We start from the raw sequence: 23,846 nt of genomic DNA, 5'->3' as shown, positions 1-23,846 counted from the left end.
CATTATTCATGTGCTTTTCTGAGGACTGTCAAAACCTGAAACATGTCAGGTGTTTTCTGGCAACTCATCAACGTATCAGGGCTGTGACTGTCAAAACTTGACCGCTAAGATATATCGTATATTTTCACACAGCACATTCACAGATTACAGTTTTCTTGGAGCCACACGATGAGGCATTCAGCTTGGATGTTTTCCAATGATCCATTATCTACCACTTTATCCTCCACTGGAGGGTCGCGGGGGGTGCTGTGCCAATCTCAGCTGACATAGGCCGATGGGTGGGATACGCTGGACAGTTCGCCAGTCCATCGCAGGGCCACACACATAGAGACAAACAACCATTCACTCTCACAATCACACCTATGGTCAATTTAGAGTGTCCAATTTACCTAATCTCCATATTGCATGTTTTTGGACTGTGGGAGAAAACCCACGCAAACACAGGGAGAACATGCAAACTCCATGCAGAAAGGCCCTTGTTCCAACCGGGGCTCGAAACCCTTCTTGCTGCAAAGGCAAGAGTGATAACCACTACACCAACCGTGTGGCCCGCTGGAGCCCAACAGTTGAGGAAAAAGATTACCTTGCATTGATGAGATACTGTGCCAGGCTGATGTTAGCAGGAGTCCCTGTGATGGTGATCTGGCGCTCCGATGAGCCCTCCATGGCGTTTGCAATTTTGATCTGCGCCCCAGACATCTGTCGAATCTCATTTATTTTGGTTCCCTGACGTCCAATGATACAGCCTATTAGCTGCCAAAAAAGACAGCAAAAAAAAAAAGTATTTGAACAGGAATCATGGAAAATGTCGGGATTTTCTGGTACACTAAAAAGGAAGAAAGGTATTAGATGATCGCTTGATATAATAGTACTAAGTTTGGAAAAACAAGATCATATAGAGGTTTGGAAGAAATGATGATTCAAAGACACACAGCTTCAGTCAACTGTCCTGTTCCCCAACCTTTCTAACTTTACTCACATCATTAGGAATGGTGAGTTCATGGGTGCTGGCTGGTGGACTGGCATCCAAACCTATGTTGGGGAGCAATTGTAAAAGAGAAATGAGATTTGTATTCAAAACATCATTTTATCAGAAGTGAAACCTTTCAAATGAATGTCTGTCCACTCATCAGAGAGTATTTAAAATGTTAATACCACTCCCGTATGCAGCAACTGGTTAGGTTTGCTCAAAGACACAACGATAAGGGTAAGCAGCTACTACTGTCGTAAGATAATAAAATCCACCTACCAGCAGGAATGCAGGGCAAAGCTAACTGTGTCTGGACATTCTGCGGAGTTTGCCGTTCACACATGACAAACACACTGAGCGAGTTTGCAAGTTTTTGCAAGCTAAGCTGTGCTAACTGGCAGTAAGCCGTAATGTGGCATCAGAGTGGTATTGATCTTCTAATTTAACTCTTGGGAAGTTGGTGGGAGAAGTGCATTTTCCTAAAATCATTAAACTGCTAACAGGATGACACAATAGATTCATTAACTGTCTCCTTGTCCAAGTGGAACCTGCCCCAGGAAATTGTCTGTTTTGAGGTGTTTTGCAGGGAAGACGTGACACAGTCAAACCACAGTATGGTGTGTCCAGATATCGGACACCTTCAGAAAGTAATTACATGACAACATGGATGAACTATTGCACTGGAGATCTTCCTTTTTGACTGGGAATTAAAACTAAAAAGGTGTTCGGGGAACGATGCATCCTGTTGCAACGCGATAACTGTTTTAAAAGTGACGCCCGGTGTCAATTTCTTGCCTTTTACTGACATTATCAGACAGAGCAAAGAGAAAATATACATGGAAAAAAAAAAATCAAAGAGGGAGAGAAACCACAGGGGGCGGCAAGTCATGCTGTGACAAAAGAGATAAGATGCAAGGTAGGGAAAGAGAAAATATTTCTGTGAATGCAAGAAGAAGAAGAAGGAAGAGAAGGAATTATCTAAAGGGCTTTGTGGGTACGTACCAGGGAAAGCAGGGGTGGTCTGTCCGAGAGGGGTAAAGGGGGTTTGCTGCATAGCCAACTGGTGGAGCTTGGTCAACTGCTGAAGGGTTAGGAGGGAAAGTAGAACTAAGAGGTTACTGAGACACAGGTCACACCAAGAAATGAAGCCAAACAAAACTAGAGTGGAGAAATTGTGAGGAGTAGGAGAAACGGGGTGGTGAAGGAAAAAAAGTAAGAGAAAGAGAGACATGGACAAAGAGAGGGAGAGTGATGTGTCTGTAATTGAGTTTAATTATATTTTTTTGAAGCCACTTTTCTGCCACTTTCTCATGGAAAGAAGCACCTCCACTCACAAACCAAATGCAGGAAATCATTTCCCCCTCCATTACTGTGTCGTCTCTTAACAGCAGAACGTCTGGTTTTACATGTCATAGCTGCTGCTGCTGCTGCTGCTTTCTCCCTGACACGGTCACAGGAAGTCCGTCCCCTGCTGTGAATCATTTCCATCAGAAATGTGGGAAGACTGACGTGTTCAAGCCTTCTTCTCCTTTAAAGAGGATATTTAATGAGGGTGGAAGAGGCTGTCAGGTCTGTGCTTGAGTGATTGTACCATCAACCACCACCTCCACCAGCATCAATCACTGCCCAACTTTGAATTAGTGGATCTGACAGAAGCTAGTTCCTGAAAGCTCTGAAGCCGAGGACAGACGGAGGCAGATTATTAATGGAGACTATATGGTCCACTGGAATTAAAAGAGTCTCACCATCAAAACGTGCCTTCATCATTCTTACCCAAAGGTTAGGGTTGTGGTGTCAGCCAGGTCTGGTGAGAGACGCAGTCCGACCTTTAACTTCACAGACCCGTGATTTCACAGTGACGTCATCATGTCATCAGACTTGTCTCCACATAACCTTTATGAGCTGGCGTGTTCATATAATCAATGTGTACTCGAATGACTCACTTAGTCAACTAGGCTTCTAAAAGCCCAACATGAAGATATTTTGGTCTCTAGAGGTAGCTCTGGCGAGAGTGTGCATCACTTTTACCCTGTTCTCCCACGTCAATGTCATCCTGTCAGCCTGGTGAGGTAGTCTGTCATGGGTACAGGCAGCTGCGGAACTCACTCAGCATGAGACTGAAGGCACGTTGGACCAAATGCCAAGTGATTTTTCATGTTGTGTTTCATTGTGTGTACTTGAGAAAACACAACATGGGAACCTAATATATCTACATTGATTTAAACCCTAAGACAAAATAACTTAAACTATATTCTATCCTTTGTGGATTTTGTTTTGGGATTCTAGTGTCGGCAAGAAATGTGGCACATTCTGATTCGTCCTCATTGTAGTTTGCACACATAAGCTCTGAGGAGTGTCACTGGCACCCTGAATGTCAACTAAACCCTTTTCACAACTGTAACAGTTTCACCAGTCAAAGCAGAGTCCACTGACACATTTCTTGGTCAGGTATAGACTTAAAACACGCGCACACACACACACACACACACACACACACACACACACACACACACACACACACACACAGAAAATGAAGAAGAAACTAAGAACTCACATCTGGGTGGGGTATGGCATACTGTCCCTGAATTGTGTAGGCCTGGAAAGACGAAAAATATAAGAAAAGACACATTTTACTTGCTTTGAAAAACATCAGAAAGTACAGTCTGTTTGAACATTCTTGCACAAAATCCCATCCACACTTACAAAGCCACTTCGCTGCAGAGGCGCACCAGTTAGTCCAATATGATGTACGCGGTGTTGTAACCTAATTTTAAAGTTATTCTAAGAGCGGTTTCCTACTTATTATTACCATATTCAAACCAGGTCTCGATTGTAAGATACCTAGATGAATGTTTAAAGTAATGAAACATTATACATTCAAGTATGCAAAGTTACTGTACACGTACTATACATTCATTTACTACACACACACACACACACTGAGCATTGCACTATGAAAACATGCACACATACTAATGTAGTCAGTCATGTGGCAACAGTGATGCATATGCAAAATATGCTGATTTAGGCACAGTAAGGGTGCTTAACTTGAGCAATGGGAAAGAAATGAATTAGAGACTTTCATCACAACATTAGTGTTGGCCGTCTGTCACATTTAAACACCAGGTGAGCAGCAGTTACACACATTTGTCCATGAGAGAGGAGAATGGCTATTTTAATTAACCAGTCCCAACAAATGTGGTGAGCAGATTCAAGGTCACATTTTAGTTTCCAAAAGCATGAAACCTTGGACTGTTTTTCGTCAACAGACCAGGCTGCTGCTGCTGCTCGTGGTGCAATGAGGTGAAGAATGTTTTCTTTTTTTGGGGGACACTGGCAGGATGAATGAGCAGCTGACAATGAGAGAAATGGTGCTATGCAGACATGTCGACAGAGAGAGAGAGGGAGCAGAAAATGAAACTTTTACCATCTTACAGGATTACTGCCATGCAGGAACAACTTCGGGTATTGTGAGAGCAGGGACTACTCGGTATTGGGATGGTGTTTTTTTAATAAAAATGCCTGGTGAGTGTGTGCTGTGTACACAACTCATGTATCAGACAAGTCATGTGTGTTGCATAAAAAGTATGCAGCATATTTTTTTTTCAAAATGGAGCTGGACACAACATCTGCACAATGTGATACAATTCAAAGTGACACCATGAAAACAACGGCATGTTTTACTCTGTCAATTGATCATGTTTATGCAGAATTGTTGTTGCATTGCACATGTAGTTTCATCCCTGTCTGGTTGAGTTATTCTGATCCAAAACTGGCTCGCGTCATTACACTGCGTCTTACATTCCAATAAGCATTAACTACGAACAATTTGGAGGCAAACAACAAGTGCCCCAAATTGGAGCCATCACAAGCAGTTAGGGGATCTGTTTCTCACATTTATCTCTCGTTGGCTCCATTTGCAAAGACATAACAACGCTTTCATTCCAGATCTGCGACTTAATGATCCACTTCAACTGGATGGACATTTGTTTGTGTCCTGCATTGTTAGGTGACACTCATGTCATTGTTGCTAAATCAAAGACAATGATGCTTTCAGGTGCAGCTCCCTCATGTTTCCTATATGCCCTTACAACTGAGAGCTGCTATTTGTACGGCTACAATTAATAACTGTCAGGAAAACGGTAAACAAAGAGGTAACGCTTTGTTTCCCGGTGAAATCAGGGTTGAGGTAGTGTGAAAAATTAAAGGTCTAAAGATTTTGCGGAAACAGGTAACAGCTGATGCCGCAGTAAAAGTCTCAGGTTTGCTGGCGGAACAAACTAACAAGCTGAAGCCAGCTCAGCTCTTACCTGGCCACCAGAAAAAATGACTGGGGTGGAGGCCGGCTTTGGGCGGTAAGGAATGGTGGCACCTTTTGGTGGAGACTAGAAGAGAGAGAAAAGAGAGAAGAGGCTGATTGAGTACAACAGTCATGTTGTATTTAAAAAAACAAACAAAAACAACATGAATACTGGTGTCATCTACCCATCTCCAAACATTTGTCCATCCATACATCTCAAACAACCAAATTCATTGTAAATCACAATTTGCCTGATGGGGATTAACAGGGTGTGACACCATCTGTTATGACATTGAACCCACATCAAGAGTGGGGGGGAAACCTTTTTACTGGGATAATTAAATATGCTAACTTGGCATAAAGAAAGAAAACGTGGAACAGCTACTCTCACTCTATTCAAATGCAACAGAATCTTCCTCCCTGCAGCTCTTAAGATGAGAGATAAAAACAAAAAAATAAATAAATACAAAACACAACATCAATGCCACTTTCATATCTGTTCATTAAATATGAAGTTACAGCCAGCAGCCTGTTAACCTAGCTTTGTAATGAAGAGAACAGCGGGTATAAGTAACCCGTCTCTGTATGAGGGTAACAAATTCCATTTGATGAAAACCACTCTCAAATCCTGTCTACTTTCACGTCACTTCTCCCAGAAGAGCTGGGAACGAGCAGATGTTTGAAGGGTATGAACAAAGTGAGCCAAAGCTGCTTTTGTTTCATTATTTCAAACTACATTTTATTTCACTGCTTGTCCTAAATCAAGTCCAGGAATTGTTTAGCTGTGGGACAGAAATTCAGGCTTGGGCATGTTTACGAGTACTGACAGTTTCAGAGAGCATTCCAATTACTGGTGCTAAACCAATACTTTTGATGCTTACACAACACAACACAAATATCAAAATGATTTATTTATTTTTATCTTGAAGACAAATGTTAAGTTCAAACTGGTCAATTTAACACCTTTAATATTTAACTATAAATGAACTATTCACACAGCCAATAATAGAGGGTGAACACAGTGAAATTAAACCTGACTCAATAACAGCTGTGCAATACTATTATTAAAATATTAACATCACTCTAAGTCTGATCCGTTTGCACCAGGTGGGAACAGATGCTTAAATCACACACACACACACACACTGCAGACGTGTGTGGCTTCCTGTGAGCTGCCAGTACCATGGACTGTGGCCCGCTGTCTGTCCACAAGCTCGGTTACAGAGTTGTATCTTCTTGTCCAAGTGAACCGGGTGACGCCGATGAAACATGGAAACAGCTCAGGCATTTAAATGAGGCACCAGAACTAGCCCTGTAATTCAGTGTGGCGTATACAGCTCATGTAAGCATGAAGCCTGATTTATTATCTGTTGGTGTGACTGTTTTAAAATGAGATGAATGACAACAATGATGTATTGTGGACAGATAAAGGTGTTGTCTTGCACTTTTCCTCTCATGTCACACACCTGCCGGTCACACTGAAGTCACAAGGTCACAGTGACCACCTTGTTTTGTCGCGCTACTGTTATCTTCTCAGTAAAAGTAAAAAGTTTTAAAAACGCTTCCTATTCAGTTAATTCAGTCATTTCATCAAATGCATCCTTTAAGTTAAGCTATTCATCAGCTTGCTGTGGCATCACTTTTAATAGGCAGACATCAGTATTTTTGTCTCATCTAATTCTCCAGAGAAAAAACGTTTTCTTTTTTTTTTATGTCAAACTGAGTCTTTGAAAATAACATTTCTCCTCTTGTGATGGAAAACGGAAGCAAAAAAACCTCATCTGTGTGGAAAATGATAAGCACAGTTTAAATGAACCTCTGCGTCTCCCATTTTCTTAGAAAACGTATCGGCTTGGGAGGTGGTTTTCAGTGAAAAAAGCGGAGGGTGTTCTGGTTTGCAAGCTTATTATAATGAGACAGAGTTATTGATTCACGCTGCGCTGCAGGAAGAGTGCTGTTCGAGTCAGTGTAGGGGGCTTAATCGGATTTCCTCCACAGACGCTGTACTGTAGTGGGAGGAGTGTCTACTTTTGTAAGGTATGTGCTTCAAATAAAACATGAAGTGACGGCTTTTCTTACTGCAACACCAACATCCTCTGGTATTGGTGACAGCTTTGATGCATAATTCTTTTCTTTTATTGCCATGAATATTATAGCAGTTAAAAGTTACTTTTTAGAAACTTTGTTGACATTTACGGCCCATTTAGACCTCGAGTCAAGTGTGACGTGTGTGTATTTAATTAACCTTATGTGGCTGAATCACAGGTCCTCACTCGACATGATAAAATTGTAGACAGTCAGTGGACATCAGCTGTGTGAGAGGTCATGCTGAAAGGATGTGGACACATGCCACAGACACAAAAACTGAATTATAGCAACAAGCTGAACATTGGTAGGGCTTCTGTCATCGCCAACAAGGGCCGACCATGCCACACAAACAGTGTGTCTTGAGCTTAACAAGACGTGAAAAAAACCCCACTTTAGGTGTAACCGCAGCATTTGCATCTTTGACACTTAAAATCAAACAGTCTGGGTGTATCTTGTCATACATACCTCCAGCATAACCACACAGATTTGTTTGACACACTGGATGATGGCTTCTGGGGTCCCAGAGATTGTCACTGCACGCTCCGTGGAGTTAGGCAGCATGTCCCCTGCCACTTGAACCTGGGCTCCTGTGGACTGGAGGAGAGTAATGTACTTTAAGGACGATGACAACGTTGACAAGACTGAACTCAAGCTCACCTGGGCTGTGCCGTGCTCTCACGTCTCTGAAGTGCTTTTCTACAAATACTCCACTACTTCCACAGGGGAGCAGACACGTTTTTCACTGTGGCAGAAAGCTTCAAATGATTCCATTTTGCGCAGGCTGAACAAAGGAACCCTTTATCTACATATTTTCAGCATTGAAAAGAACGCTACAATAAAAAGGCATCAGGGAGCGGCAAATGTCAGAGTATGATGCCTCTAGGTTTGGCTCAAATCGTTTGCTACAGGAATCAAGTTCTCTCGCACAGTTAAAACAGAGCTTTTTTTCACAGAGTGTCTTCTTAGTGGATATTAGCAGACAGCAGATGTTATTTTTTTATTCAAACAAACTTTTTTAAGATTAACATGGCTGTGGCAATGTCCACTGCTCAATCCCTGTGATAATTACATTGTGGAACATTGTGTTCCATTTTATATCTGGCTCTGAAATGAATCCCACTGACTTTTTTGTTTCCTTGACTTTTCCTCTATCAAGAGCTGACATTTCACAATAGCCCGTCCTTGTATTGAAATGTCTCAATAACATTCATATCCATGAAGCCCACAGGTAGGAATTGATGATACTACAGTAGCTTTAGCATGCAAACAAGATTTCTTGAACTTCTGACCACATCCAGAGGTCCAGCGCTACCTGATCAAAATCACAACATGGTGCAAATAATGGTCATATATGATGATACAGATAGGTTTTCTACCCCCCAAAAAATGGAATTCATTGCCCATTTGTACCTATTTTAACAAGTTATAAAACTGGTGAAAGGTGAGTTGCTAACTAACATAGATTTGAACAAGTAAGCCTGTTTGCATAAATTAATTCTTAAAAATGTAATTCAATTTGGGAAAGATTTGAAAGAAAACAGAAGTGGTGTTTTTATTTTTGTTGAATGTACAATAATGGGCATGTTGCGAACAAGCACTGACAATCCAGCATACTTGTATACTGTCAATCTGATTAAATAGATATAAGGTACAAAAGTGAGGCTCCTACATCCAAATGTTTTTTTGCATTGCAGCTGCATATTCAGGGGGTAGGTCAGGCAGCTCTTCACACAGATAAAAAAAAAACCCAGACAACTACTTAAAAATACATGGGTGTTGTTCTAGATGGGATTTTAATCATAGGAGTGGCAGCAGGTTCACAAAAAAGCAGGTAATTGTGTCCGCCACTATTGTAGAATTGAAAAACAACCGACATATTAATGCTGGATGGGATTCAAATCACTGACCAGCGAGAGGTGACCTTTTACACTGAACCCATTCACATTACATGGTCAAATGAAAACGAACATTGAAGGAAAATAAAATGTCACAATTTAGTTATAAAAAAATGATGATTTCCATATATAGTCTACTGTGAAATTATTTATAAGGAATAAAATCTAACACAGTGAGGAGACAAGATAAGAAAAAACAGCTGCACTACATTTTCTGTTATGAAAAACTGAAAAGTTATATTGTGCTTTTTTTAAGATTATGCATTAAAAATCTCACATCATACCTCTCTCATTTCTTTTATTTTAGAGCCTCCTTTTCCTATGAGGGAGCCACACTGGCTGGCTGGCACGACGAGCCTTAATGTGACGGGGGGCTTGCTGGTTGCTGGACTGTTGCTCATAGAATTGATTATGTCCTAGAAAACAAGAAAATATTACACATATACATATACATACACACATACATATATACATATACACACACACACATACACATATATATTTATACATATATATAAATATATATCTATTTATCTCACCACACTTGAGAAAATATATAATAGAAAGAGTCGGTCATGGGCAGATTTTCCCACGGGTCACAGAGAGAAGATACTGCAGTTTGCTTTTAATTATTATATTTATAATGCACATAATGTATAATGCATTTCTTTTTTTATTTTACTTGTGTGTTTTAATGATGAACAAGTCAATTTTCAAGTCTATTTCCTCTCCCTGGTAATTTTTAGTTTTTCATGTAACATATTATGCGTATTGAGAACGAGTTTCTTCGAAATAATGAAATCAAAAGAAAAAAGGAAATTGGAGATATAATACAAATTAAGTTGTGGTCTGTTTGTAAACAGACGCTATTTAAAATCGGAAGGGCAACATTTCCGCAGGAGAGCGAAAACGGAAAAAGAAGAAAAGCAGAGGAAGACAAATGAACAGCTGGCAGGCAGTGTGTGCATGGTACATTAAAGAGGGCAAAAGAGACTCCTGTTGGACTTCATCAGTACATGCACCTAACAATCTACAAATGTCAATTTGTTTGAGTGGCTGCACAAGACTGTGCACGTATGCTATGACATAGAAAACTGTCAGTCTTCTTATACCTCCTCAAATTTGTAGGCAATCATGGCAAAAGCCTTGAAGATGGTATCTGTTGGTCCAGTGATGGTGACAATCCTCTCTGGACAGTTGCCCTCGGAAATATTGATTCTGGCTCCACTCTGGAAAAAACAACAACCATTCAATATGCAGTGCGAGAGCTTAATCCATGAATGTACAGTATATTTGCCAAAAAAAACAAAACAATTATCTCTTGGTCATTAGAACTGCAGTGCCTAACTTAGGCCAATGTCATCTCCACGTGACGCTTCTGGCTGAAAATGGCCAGTGGCAGCCCGCCGAGTTTCAGAAGTAGATTCTACCACTAAAGGAAAACTGGACCATCAGCAGATAGAAGGGGATAAATACCTCTAGCAACTGGTTAATAACTCAAGAGTTTCTCATATTTTTGTGTGTGTTCAAACCGCTACACCATGTGCTTGGGAAAAGGTAATTATATAATGCATAAGAAAAGAAATAATGCATTAAATGTTGATTCTGGCACTCACCTCTTCTCGCATCTTTTTCACCGTCTCCCCTTTCTGGGAAAATAAATAATCACTGATAGTCATGTCCTGTTTCTGAGGAATACTGGCACTAACATGCGTCATGTAATAAAAATACATACCTTTCCAATTATACTTCCGACCTCCTGCAATATTAAAAAAAAACAGAAAAGACAAAACAACCACAAATCATTAAAGAAACTTCTGGATAAACGTTTAACACTGAAGTGATTTAATGTTGTTTTAAACAGCAGGGCAATGCAGAGGACACACAACTACACTCTTCACTTTTTTATTTTGCACTTAGGCAGCGCTGGCTGCACACGTCCCACGAAAGTTCAAGCTGTGCCAGCAAAGTCTGTGCAAAAGTTTTTCATACCATATACAAAGTAAACATTTAGTATTTATTTTCCACTTGCACTTATGAGACTGGGCACCAACTTTTCATCAGGAATACAAAACTGCGACACTCATACGTCTTTGTGTAACAGCACTCGCTGTGATAGTCATGGCAAGGTCAACACAAACATTCTGGACTTTATCTGATCCAGACATGTTTTATTTGCTTTCATCGGACCAGGTGGTTCAGCTGCCAATACTCATCTGGCTTCCTTTCACTCGTGTAAACTCTAATCCTGCACTTTTGTGCCATTTTGTGAGGGACTGTTCTCTCGGCCTCGGAGGCTGATTTCATGCATGGCTGACTTGGGCCAAGTCAGAGGCACTTACGGCTCTGTTATTTGATTTGTGTAAAGAGCAGGTTGTTCTCTTGCGTTGTCTCCCATCGTTCTGAAGTCTCACAATCTGGTTTCTTACTTATCCGTGAAGTTTCTTAGCATGTGGGCGTTTAACTCAACATAACCCAGGCTAAATCAGAGTTTCAATCAGGTTTGTCCTATATTAATGAGTCTAGCTAAGCTGTTTCATTCATGATGATCAAATACCTCACACAATTTCCAATAATCTTAAACACCTCCACACTTCATTACAGTAACATTGCACTGTGGGTGCACAGTGAACTGCATGTTCTCTGTGCTTACCTGCTCATATAAATTCAGGGCAGGGAAGAAACATTCATCACACAACATACACCACCTCTGGGGAGCAGTTGCTGAATTAACAACAAAGTCTTTCAGATGTCCTGGATGTAGGGTAACATGTTTAGGGAGCAGTCCTGCAGCCCATGTGAATCAGTGGGGTGGAGGGTGAAGGACTGTTGTTGGCAACAGGTGTCCCTGCATTTATCAAATAATAGCGAAAAGTGTCCAACACCTAACCAAGCCAACCCACTAGCTGCAGAGTGTGAGGGGCAGGATGGCTTTTCCACTGTTGTGGAAAGAGATGAATGGCTCTTGCTGCCAAAATCATCCCCTTGTGGCCACCGTACACCAGGATCTGAAGTCTCTCTGGCTCTGTCTGGCCACAGGGTTATTCAAACTACCACCTGGTCACCAGAGGCTGTAATGTCCTGCACGAGCAGCCATGCAGTGGGCAGATTCTTGACCTGCAGACTGGCTGGCACAGAAAACCCTGTGCCTTTGTGACACACATGGCTTCCCACATTGCCAACTGACTAGAGATTTGTAGTGTGGGTTTTAAAGCAGTCCAGCTGCTAGAAGACATACCATACATTACATAACCATTTATATATAGTAAGAGCAGCTTCTGCTGCTGTTTGGTCTGTTCTTTTAGCATATTGTGGCAACCTCATGCTGAGATGAGGGATGCGTGACTGACATAGTGTGACTAACTCTTGAGATTTGCTATTTAAATATGGTGTATTTGTCACATAATGCACTTCAGGTTAAAATTGTGATAAATTTTCAAAATATGAGTATTTTGTTTACAGGCATGATGTTCACTGTGACTACACCCTTAATCTCTGCTTGCCTCTGGAACTCCTTCCCCAAACACATTATAGACTATACTGATCTTTCAACATTCAAAACACAAATCCAGCTTTTCAGAAGTGCTTTTAATGAATATACCCAATTTTTTACGTTTATCTAAATGTTTTGCATTTGAATGTGAATATTTTAAGGCTTTTTGCCTGTGTAATATTGCTATGGCGTCTCTGAGCATCTGCTTAAAGGTCTATATTGATAGAAACATACAATAACAATAATAATAACAACAATTATGTTCCAGTGGAGGCAAATCTCAGCAGAGATTGGGTAGAAAATTAGATGACTTTCTCTGTAAAGAATAAGAGCAATAATGTAGCCAATTGTCTACAATTAAATTTGCTGGCAACTATTTTTGTCAACAATGACGAACAACTACTTTGTCCTCTACAGAGCTGCTTTGGTGAGAGTTTCTTGCAGCTATAAAGTTTTACTTGGTTTTGCACCTGACTGTGGTACCAACCGACGGCAAGAGCCATATTAACTCAGCATGACGGATTTGACACAAGACAGGCCGACATCCATACAACACCTGTGAAAGAGCACACTCCACTTAAGTGCCTGGAAAAAAAACACGGATAAGACACTGGTGCTCACTTATGTGTTACAACTTGCACTGTGGGAAACTAAAAGAACATGAGCAAGAAACAAGAACAAAGTGACATCAACATCAGAAGAGGCCAGTCACTCGGTGTGACCAAATTAATTATTGCAATTATACAGTATCTGAGCTTAAAGTGCATCTAAAACCCTCTTCATAATTTATTTCTCAGTGAGTGGAGGAGAAGAGCTGGTTTAGTTAAACTTTCGGAGATCATGTTTAATTCCCAGCCAATCTAATCGTTGTTTCAAATATGCCATGCACTATGTTTAACTCTTGCCCACAGCAAGTGTAACAGCTGCTTACTTTTCCATGCATGAGGAGGCGGATGGTGAGTGTGACGTTGAGGCCCCCCTCTGACTGGACTTTGGTGGGCTCCATGCTGGGGGAGGAGGTAAGAGCAGTCCTGGTATGAGATGTCCTCACAAGGAGATGGAGTAAGATGGCACTCCAGCCAACCAGTCACCTGACAAAGACACACAAAGAATTCAATTTTTTCCCCCTATTGAAATATGTCGAACGTGACAAATCAATGCAGTGGAAAAAAAGTACCATGGCAGCCAATGACAATGCTACAGTGGTTACACTTGAATAGCTTTGACGTCAGTCCCTCCTTTTAAATTCAGCAGCGACTGAAAGATTTAGGATTTCTGCACCATTTCTGCCGTGTTCTAATGCGCAGCTCAAGCAGCCGAGTCAGCATCCGGACTGACAAAATAAACAGAAGAAAAAGGAATTGACATTATTGTAGTAATTTCACATGTGAGTGAATCCATTCACACAGTGGAAAAAGTCCTCCTGTTTCCTGGATTCACCACAACCATGCAGTTTGGAGAAAGAAAGGTGTTACTGGTTAACATTTTACACTGTTGTTTAATCCATTTCAGAGAAATATTTGATTTAATTTTGAATTTAAAGCATTTTCTTTGCTTGTTTTTTGTTGCAGTGGCCCTTCCTGAATATATACTGGAGAAACTGACAAATGATGTCGGGAAGTTTTTGATTTCTTTCCCACACACCAACACACACACTTACTCCTGAGAGACAATGGCTGATTCTTTTATCTGTCTGCTCATCTGTGGTCTATATAGTGTTGTGTACAGTCTTGTTTGTTGTCTGCAGTGGGACGTCTGTCTTTTGCGTGCCTTTCTATTTTTCTTCTTCTGTGGGGCCACACCATCTACATTGGGACTCCTTATTCCTCTAGCTACAAGAGGTGGTTCTTTGTTGTGCTGCTGATATGATTCTAAACTGCCAACACATTTGTATTTTGTTGTGCAGGATCTTCCTGGACGTTACTGATGTATCCTCTAGTAAACTACAATTTGAAGTTGGGATTTTTTTTAGGAATGAAAGCTTAGTAGTCTGTGAGCTTTGATGTTTATTTTGTTTTTTACTTTTACTGGTGTTTCATTTGACAACCTGTGTGCCATATAAAAAATCTGGTAAACAGCAAAATCTATATTGCAATCACTCGGGCAGGTGAGTGATCATTTCTGTGGTAAGAAAGGCACATCAGGGCAACACTCTTTTTCTACCATAATTAATGTAGTGCTGCTTCACAGAACAGTGATTAATCATGAATATTAAAAAAAAGGGGTGGCAGGTCAAATGATTTGTTTAGAAAAGATGATTAATAATTATAAATCTGGCACAAATTTACAATGAGTTTCTTTACCTTTGAATCAGGGCTGAACAGTTGACCGTTGTTTTGGTAATTTATCAACATCGCTCTTTGAAACAAACGGCAAATCAGCAAAGCACAAAGGCTGCAATTTAGAACTTACACAATGCAGCATTAGTCTCACATTGAGTAAATATTATAATGTCAATGGTTTTGCAAATTAACGCTGTTCTCCCAAACCATAAATCAGTGACTTATCTATTTCTCTATCAGATTGTTTACTGAAACATCCTTTTCTATTTTACTTGGAATTATTTGAACTTTTCTTATTATTACTCACAAAAGTCACTGATATTTGTGATGACTTCTTTTTTTAATGGTCTATGTTTGATGCCAATAATGAACTAACCGTTGCAATTCATGTATTAAAGTGCTATGGACACATTTAATATTACTGATGGAATCCTGTCCAATGCTGCATCACGTTTGAAATATTTTACACATGAATATTGAACTGAAGCTGAATTATAGTGGAATATGAATGACAATCCGTTACATACATTGCAATTTTTCACAGATTGTTCAGCCCTGTACTGCAGTATGTTTTTGTTTATTATATTTGACACACATGTCTGTATATATACTGTATATACATTGAGTATGAAGCATTTTCTTTCCAAATGGTATTTACAGGTAATAATTAAAGGCAAATTGTATGATGAGAAATATTAAAGTTGTCCTTGACATATAAATTTGAGATAATTGTGTGTGTATGTATGGTGACAGTAGATCAGAGGTAGTATTGCATGTCTAATTCATCATTCATGGTGTCCATTCGTGGGATTTCCAAGGACAACCAGTGCTTTAGGGAAGCAATTATCCTTTGACGTACAATGAAGGTACAGCAGCAGCAACAGCATGAAGCCTACTTGATTTCAAATGAATCTGCTGCATACATTTGTATGTGTTAAAGTACATGTGAATGTTGTGTTACTGCAGTCGGTATAGGCATTCAGTCATGGGAATGTTCAGAAATGGAAAAAAAGAAATGCCACAGTATTATATGAAAAATACACCATCAGTGGATTGACCACATGACATATCACAGTGTTTGCTGTAAAAAGTAAAAAGTAACATTTCAATGCTGCCGATATGCAAAAACTCAGTCACCACTATTGTGCTGTTGAAGATACCACTTTAAATGCATGTATTTGGCAGTCACACAGTGAACGCATAAATGAAGGCTCAATGCTATTTCAACAATTAGACTCATTTCCACTTTTGTATTAGCTGATATATCACATTAGACAACATTCTGAGTATCCTTCAGCCTAGCCCAGATGAGGCAAACACAGATGAGCAGTTGCAATACTTTTTATATTTCATCCTTTTTAATATCAAACAAATGCACTTTCAAGAGCAGAGGTTGTGTGCAGAACACTAAAGAACACTCCGTACTTTAGCAAGCTCTCTGTTCACCAGAGCATGCTGGGTTTTTAAATATAGCACCAAGGCCCAATTAAGTGGATTTTCTTGCCGGAAACACCTTTGGAGAAGATAGCCTCAGAAATGATGAGTCACCCCTCGGTTTGGGTGTAACCTCACTTACAAGCTAGCAATAGCAGCTACCCTTTCCAGAGTAGCACTTTCAGAGACTTAAAAATGGTCTCCAAGAGACTAAAAGCACACCCCCACCACTACTTGTGGAAATGAACTGGAGAGCAGAAAGGCTGAACGCATCTGTAGCTGTACAGTGCATGCTGAAGGGTCCTCCCATTTACCCCTAAATAGCTTCAGTCAGACTCAATTACAGTCACAAGCTGACGGCCTTTATGTTGTTCCTCTGCCAACAAGCATTAGCTTGTGTGTGTGTGGAAGAGGGTATCTAATAAGTCATGCTAGCTCTGACAGTTACCCCGTTTCTTCAGACTTTAAAAAAAACTGAAATGAAAGACTAATGCCCGTTTCTATTCACGTTGAATTCCCTATCCTCCCACCTTGTTACCCATCGATGCACACAAAACTAAGAGGAAAACGTCTTGTCCATGTCTAAATGAATATAATCCCCATAAAGTCATCTCTACAAGAACATTATCGTTGAAAGTAAATCGGCCACTCTGCATCACACACACACACCTGAAAATTCAACGTACATGTCTGTTTGTAAGATACAGTTTAAGCAAGCAAATATTTTTAATGCTAACTGCAATGAATTCACAGTAAGACACAGGCAATAAACATCACCACAACAACAAAGCATGTCCTAATAAAACAGATAAGACATCAACATCTCATCCAATTAGGAACTGTGAAATGTTTAATTTGTTGTTTCTTATAGATGTCTCGCTGCATGTATGTAGAAATATCAGACGAGCTCTACCATAAGGTACTTACAGCCTGATCATCATTGTTGACCACAGAAATAATCATCAAAGCCAATTTTTGACAATATAAGGAAGCATTTACCTTTCACACAGTTTCCAACAGTTGACCACCACTACAGCTGTCTGTTCTAACAAAGGTCAGAAAAATTTGAACTTAAATATTATATTCCCTCATCGCTGAGACGAGATGCAAAGCTGGCGAGCTGTTGGCCAAGACATGGCGAGGGTCACGTCTCGCATGCACTCGAAAAAATTCTGATTTCGGATGAAGGCTGTAGCTGATAAGAGCCGCTTCATCTTGTTTTGATCACCGCTTAGCAAAGTGTGCTCCTCTACATGGGCAGAAGATGCTGTATGATGGGTGCCCGACATTAGTATGGCCCTCAGGGTCTACAGGGGGAGGGGGAGTTGGAGATGGGAAACAATTGAATTGGGTGTCTTGAAATTTGGAGTGACAAGTTAGGAAAGCCATCAGATGGTGTTAGCTCAATGCTAATATCTACAGCAGAGGCGTCAAAGTGGCGGCCCGCTGGCCACTTGCGCCCGTAATCATTTACTGAATTTTAGATTTTTTTTTTTATATAAAATTATTTATTTTCATCATAAATGTTTTTATTGTGAAGTATACATCATGTTCATATCAAAACAAGCACTTTAACCTTGAAACTCCGTGAAATATCACCATGAATATTTTAACTGCAATATCATGATGAAATTATAAGTTCAAATTTTATATATATATATATATATATATATATATATAGCCTATCTGCTACTTAACAGTTGTTTTTTTCTAGACTGGCCCTCACTTGACCAAACTAGATGCTCATTGGCCCCGGGGTCATTTTGAGATGAGTTAGACACCCCTTACCTACTCGTTGCTCCTATATCAGCACTCTAGATTTTGACTGTTGGACTTAACTGCGCTCAAATAATGAATAAACTTCAATTTAACTTTTTTGTTTGTTTGTGTTGCTGCCTTAGGCTTCATTTATACCCCATTAATTATTTGCTTTTCTCAGAAATGTTGGAACAAGTTATTGATTAAACTTCTCGTTAGCAACATTCATGCAGCCTCGTCTGGTCACTCCTTCCCGGCAACACACAAATGACCATACAGTTGTGATTTTCTGCCACTGTGTGTTGCTACAGGCAGAGAAGGCAGAAAGGAGGAGGACTAATCAACTCTGAAATTGAATAATTTCATGTCTTGGCCTCAGGACTCAAGTCCCAGACTTTTGCTTTTCTTTTCTTTGATTGTCTGATAACACATTTTCAATTACTTTGTAGGTCAATAACCACACATGCAAACCTGAGCCTTATCTTAGACTCGCTGCTTTTATGTTTGTTCTGTTAATTTCTGATTATTTGTGATAGTGCCAGCTCCCGGCAATGCCTGTAAGCCAAAGATAAGTGTTGTGCTATAACGATATTAATGGAGAGCCTATATGCAAAACAGTGTTTATGTGTGAGTGTAACGTTTAGACCGAAGCAAGACCGAAGAAAAAAGTCAGTTGCAATTCCTTTATAGGTCTGTGCTCTCCAAAGTAACTGAGGAAAACCTGGTTCCAAGAAAATGTACATCCAACCACAATTTATTTAATTTGCTTACAAAACATAATCATGTTGTTAATGGCAGACAAGGTTATTCTTCCTGACTAACTTCCTGACTCTACTACATATGCTATATCTAATATAAATTAGTAGTCAGCTCCACACTCCACATAAGCTGGTTTGCTGACCTCCATCAAAACTTAAAGAAGTAGATGAAGAAGGAAATACTTTTGGTTGAAGCTGTTTTCATGTGCACTATTATTATGAGAAAAATAATTTATTATTAAAGCAGAGTGAACACTGTGCCCAAATGTCTCTAAATCAGGGCTCATAGGTATAGAAATTGTTAATATTTTCCAAAACATGATCTAACAAGGTTATATATCTTGTTACACATTGTTACTAAAATGTAAAAAGGTCCTTAGATGTACAAATTACTATACATTGAGTATAAGGTCATTCATGTCCCCATCAGGAAACACTGGAAAATGCTGCCTGATTCACATGTGGTCACAGTTGGTGATTTAGATAATGATATTGCTCAAGGCAAAAATCTGATTAACTAGATAAACTGTAGTGTTATCACCTTGACAAGATGTTCACTGATGTCTCCCACATCTAGTTGTGTATGACTTATTTCCTTTGATGTACAGCGCAACACATTGTAGGCAAAATGCACATTCCAGTCAGGTGTTTCCCAGCCTTCCTAACAGCTAAGATCGAACACTTGTATCTGACAGACCGGTGGGGGAGAGGGGGGTCACGGCAGAGCTGATAGTAATCTACTCCCAATGTCATGGTAACATAGAGCATGGGGCGAGAGAAAGAAGACAAACACTGAGAGAAGATGGAAAGGAGACAACAGAAGAGAGAGAATGTGGATGCCAGAAAACAAACTCAGACACGACGGAAAGGAAAGAGAAAAATAAATGCATGATTGAATTCAGATTAAAGGCAGTAATACAGTGTAGCAGGCACAATCTATATAGCTCTCTCTCCTTAATAGTAAGCCACACCAATCTATTTTTAACCTGCCTAGTCACGTCCACTGCGCATCTTCACCCATATGCCTGACTTATCACTTAGCACATTAAATACTCCTTCATGCGAGGCAGTCAGCACGCTTCTGCTGGAAGGGGAGGGAGTCAGACCCCCTCACATGTTGTAAATCTTCCCAACTGAGGTGTGGGAAAGGAGGGGGCACGAGAGCTGTGCAATACAAGTAGATGGTAATTTTATTCTGATTGTGACCATGAGAACACGTATTCTACCAACACCGTTTTACCTAGGTTTTGTTAGCTGACAGAGAGGTCGACTCATCTCAAGTGCTGCATGATTCTTCTTCAGTGTGACACATGTTTGAGTGTGCACAGCGCAAACAAAAATACTAATCTATACATGTACACTGTATCTAGATCCATAGAAAGATAAATCAATGCTAGATTTTCCACATTAAGTAATACGAGAGTGAAATTAGTGACAAATACCATCCCGATTTCCAGGTTACTACTGTTACTTTGCCATTTTTACCTGTTGTAGTTTTAAATCTAAATCAGATTCACTTTAATAAGTACTGTTTCTGTTTGTGCTCTCCGCACTTCCAGGACACAATATTCTATATCTTTTTCAGCGGTATAGTCAAGCCTTTACTTAGACTGGCAGTTGGCTTTAATTAAATAAAAGACTACACTTCTATTTTAGTGTAGGTAACTTCAATAAAATAAAAAAAATAAAAAAAGAATAAGATAAATGCTCTCAATACAAGTGTTTTATCTTCATACTGGGATGCTCAGCTCAGACTAAATACATTTTCTTAAATGAAAGAAGTACAAAAAGTGCAGAAGCGAGCCAAATGAAAAGACAAAATTTAATGTAATTCAAGTTAAATCCACTCTTTATTTCAAGTAGAAGGAGAGTTTGCCTTTAAAGGATGAGTCTTTGGAATTTGCTCAAAAGTTAATTAAAGCCAGCTCAATAATATTTTTTACTTTAGTGCATGAATAAAACTTTAGTTTCTTGTTGGAGAGCGAGGAACTTGATGGCAAAATAATGTGCACAGAGGTGCAAGAACTTTAACTTCTCCTGCACAATGTGGATCATCAGGTTTTGAGCTGTGTGTGAGTGTAGAATATTCTGTGGAGATGAAGTGGAGGACGAAGAAACCTCCTCTTTCTTATCAACAAGATCCATATTTCTCTCTGCCCCCGCATGTGCCATATATTCCCCAGCGGTTCATTTGGAACTGCGGGGTGACGAGGGCAGTTGCACTCTGCAATTAAGTCATGATGTCAGCAAGTGCAGTATATCAAAGTGAGGTGTGAAATTGCTGAGAATGAGCAGATATACCCCGTGGACCCACCTTGGAATAAATGTGGGTGAGTACTTTATGTAAGACTCCGCACATACCACCATGCTTTAGTTTGACGTATTGTGCTGCACTTAATAGTTTGAGGGCCTGACTCGTTTTAAATTTTCTTAGTAATCTAAAACCTGGAGTCCAAGTCATGTCCTAGTCAAGTACCCATTAACTCACTTGAGTCTGAGTTAATTCCAAGATTGACTTCACAGTTCTCCAATTACGGCTGCCTTACAAATGTAAACACAAATCACGCAACTTTCACTATTTCGCTTGAGGTAATATTCATGAATACAAAAGCATACGATTTGGCTTCTCAACACTGTGTGCTTTGAACACACGTCTTTGCCTCTGCACACAAGGGTTCACAATTCTGTAGACATGTTCCGGTGTCAAAGAGGCAACGGACATCTTTCATGTCACTGGCAGTTCCTGCTGGTCACTGATAAGACGAGGCAGTAGCAAAAATGCCTGTGAAGACAAAGGTGCTCTCCTCAGAGCTGGTGATGTATTGTGTGCTAATCTCTGCAGTTATTTGGACATGTAATAACACTGTGAATGTGAACGGTGACATAATATAAACTAAAGTCAGAGACTTTCATGACTAAATGCAGTCAACCTTTGTGTCCAAGTCCAAGTCATCAATGCTCAAATCATAGTTTATGTCCAGTCTGAGTCCGAGACTCCAGCCCTACAACACTGATCAGGTGTTGTAGGGCTTTATTTAAAAAAAATACTCAACATGCACTATAGCCTCAGCAAGGATCCTTGCGTTCAATGTTTTGACCCACATTTGAATATGTCGCACACTGCACCTTGGTTATGCTCAGTCTCCAGTCCCCATTCACTTCTGCCAGGCCTCGTTTTACTCTTCAATTTCCCCAGACCCCACGCTCATTCTTTGGTGGACCACCAGGTGTCCTGCAAGCCCTGTGGATCCTGTCTAATGCACCTGCTCACATGTATCATAGTCACACCTGGATTACTCACACACCTGGTTCCAGTTCCTTTTCTACATACAGCAGGTCTTTTTTTAAATTGTAAGGCAGCTTAATGTTGGTACATCTGTTTATCCTCCTCTGTCCACCTTTGTGCATAGAACGCTGTTGTCTGCTCCTGCCTAATTCTCCACATGCTGCCTGTGAACCTGTTTATCTCTCACCATCCACTGCCACACACAGCCTGCTTTTGGGTTTGCTCTGCCTGTGCTATTTTATTTGCAACCCGCGGAGAGGATATTGAAAGAACAAAAAGCCCCATGCACACACACAGTAAGTGACTATTTGTCCCTGTGCACCGTGACGGAACAAAAAAACAGTTGAATGACAGTTGTAAACAAGCATTGCTCTGCATCAGGTGAAGTGAAAAGAGTTTTCTGAACTCTGCAGTGCAAGAGTGAATAAAATATCGAATGGGTCTGTGTCTCGTTAATTCGCCTGCATGCCATATGCTATAGACTCAACATTAGGACCATTAGGTAGTGGAGGCACAGTGTGTTTTGCCAATAGGATTGTGAACGGAAGCCAGTTTCTGCTGACTGAGTCGTATCAGTCCAAAGCAGTGCTGTGTAGAGAGCGCCAGCTTCTTTTCCCCCTTGGGATCAATCTATAAAGCTTTGCCATGCCATCAGTATTAATAGTCAAAACACACATCGTATGCATATGTGCATAAAATGGAAAACAAGCTCAAGGGATGTGGTTCAAAGATTTGAAACAAAATGGCACACCTTTCCTACCGCTCACTGTCTTTATGTTTGTATTGATTTTTTTGTCTGAAAAGATTGATTAAAAGTCTATTGAAAGCCTGAGAAAACCTTAAAATACGACGCTACTTTAGTCACAGCAACATTATGTGCTGGCTCAGCTCTAATCTGACTTGGGGATTATACAGATGCATTTGGTGCCTTTGCAGCAAACAGAAATATTGTTACCTTCTTCCTGGAAAGGTATTAAGATAAAAGTAATTGTCTTATATACAGTAAACTGAAACTCTGTGTGCATCAGGTGTGGTCACTGCCAGTGTCACAGTCACAGTCTATATTAAACATTATCAAAACATCTAAGCATGGACACATGATTAAAGGGCCACTCCACCCAAAAAATATAGGGTTTTTTTAACTAATTTCCAGAGATAAAGGTGTTATTCGATCATCAAACAGTGGATCTGAGATACTGTCTCATTCCAACAACAGCAGAGGAAGTTGGGATTGTAAAAAATGAACACAAACTCAAAGTCACTTCCTTCAAAGAAAATAAACGGTGTTTCTTGACGGTGTTTCTGTCAAAGTTTATGAGTAAAAATTGCTGTAATCTGACTCAGTAATAGAATGTGTATTAAACAAACACAGCAGCATCATAATGATAATGATGAGTGAGGGGGAAAAAATGGGTGAAACTGCCCTTTAATCCTGTCGTAAGAGTGTTGTTACTCACCAGGTTTGTGCTGGAGGTTGTGCGTCCAGGGCATAGGACACCACACAGACACAGGTCTCACACACACGCACGCAGGTCAGTTCATCAGCCTTTGGAATTTCCTTCAGGTAGACTGTCAGCCCATG

At 40.1% G+C, this 23,846-nt stretch overlaps 1 protein-coding gene across 4 annotated transcripts in view; it reads right to left on the bottom strand.

Moving 5' to 3' along the window:
* The window catches only part of pcbp3 (poly(rC) binding protein 3), a 61,897-nt gene that overhangs the window by 4,024 nt on the left and 34,027 nt on the right, over window positions 1–23,846 (bottom strand). For 2 of the 4 annotated variants that reach the window (XM_058622472.1, XM_058622471.1), the window contains exons 5-16: window positions 23,722–23,846; window positions 13,678–13,837; window positions 10,989–11,012; window positions 10,870–10,902; window positions 10,366–10,482; window positions 9,538–9,669; window positions 7,824–7,952; window positions 5,281–5,355; window positions 3,525–3,566; window positions 1,973–2,051; window positions 980–1,032; window positions 584–753 (exon numbers count right to left, since the gene is read on the bottom strand). In XM_058622472.1, coding sequence (XP_058478455.1) covers window positions 584–753; window positions 980–1,032; window positions 1,973–2,051; window positions 3,525–3,566; window positions 5,281–5,355; window positions 7,824–7,952; window positions 9,538–9,669; window positions 10,366–10,482; window positions 10,870–10,902; window positions 10,989–11,012; window positions 13,678–13,752 — 929 coding nt within the window. In that variant the 5' untranslated portion in view covers window positions 13,753–13,837; window positions 23,722–23,846. Of the gene's footprint in view, window positions 1–583; window positions 754–979; window positions 1,033–1,972; window positions 2,052–3,524; window positions 3,567–5,280; window positions 5,356–7,823; window positions 7,953–9,537; window positions 9,670–10,365; window positions 10,483–10,869; window positions 10,903–10,988; window positions 11,013–13,677; window positions 13,838–17,389; window positions 17,443–23,721 lie in introns of those variants that run through there. The other 2 variants (XM_058622474.1, XM_058622473.1) reach the window with 2 other exon arrangements.

The sequence above is a fragment of the Solea solea genome, chromosome 2, assembly GCF_958295425.1.
Source record: "Solea solea chromosome 2, fSolSol10.1, whole genome shotgun sequence".
In the NCBI taxonomy this organism is placed as follows: domain Eukaryota; kingdom Metazoa; phylum Chordata; class Actinopteri; order Pleuronectiformes; family Soleidae; genus Solea; species Solea solea.
This window is presented reverse-complemented; position numbering and strand designations above follow the sequence as displayed.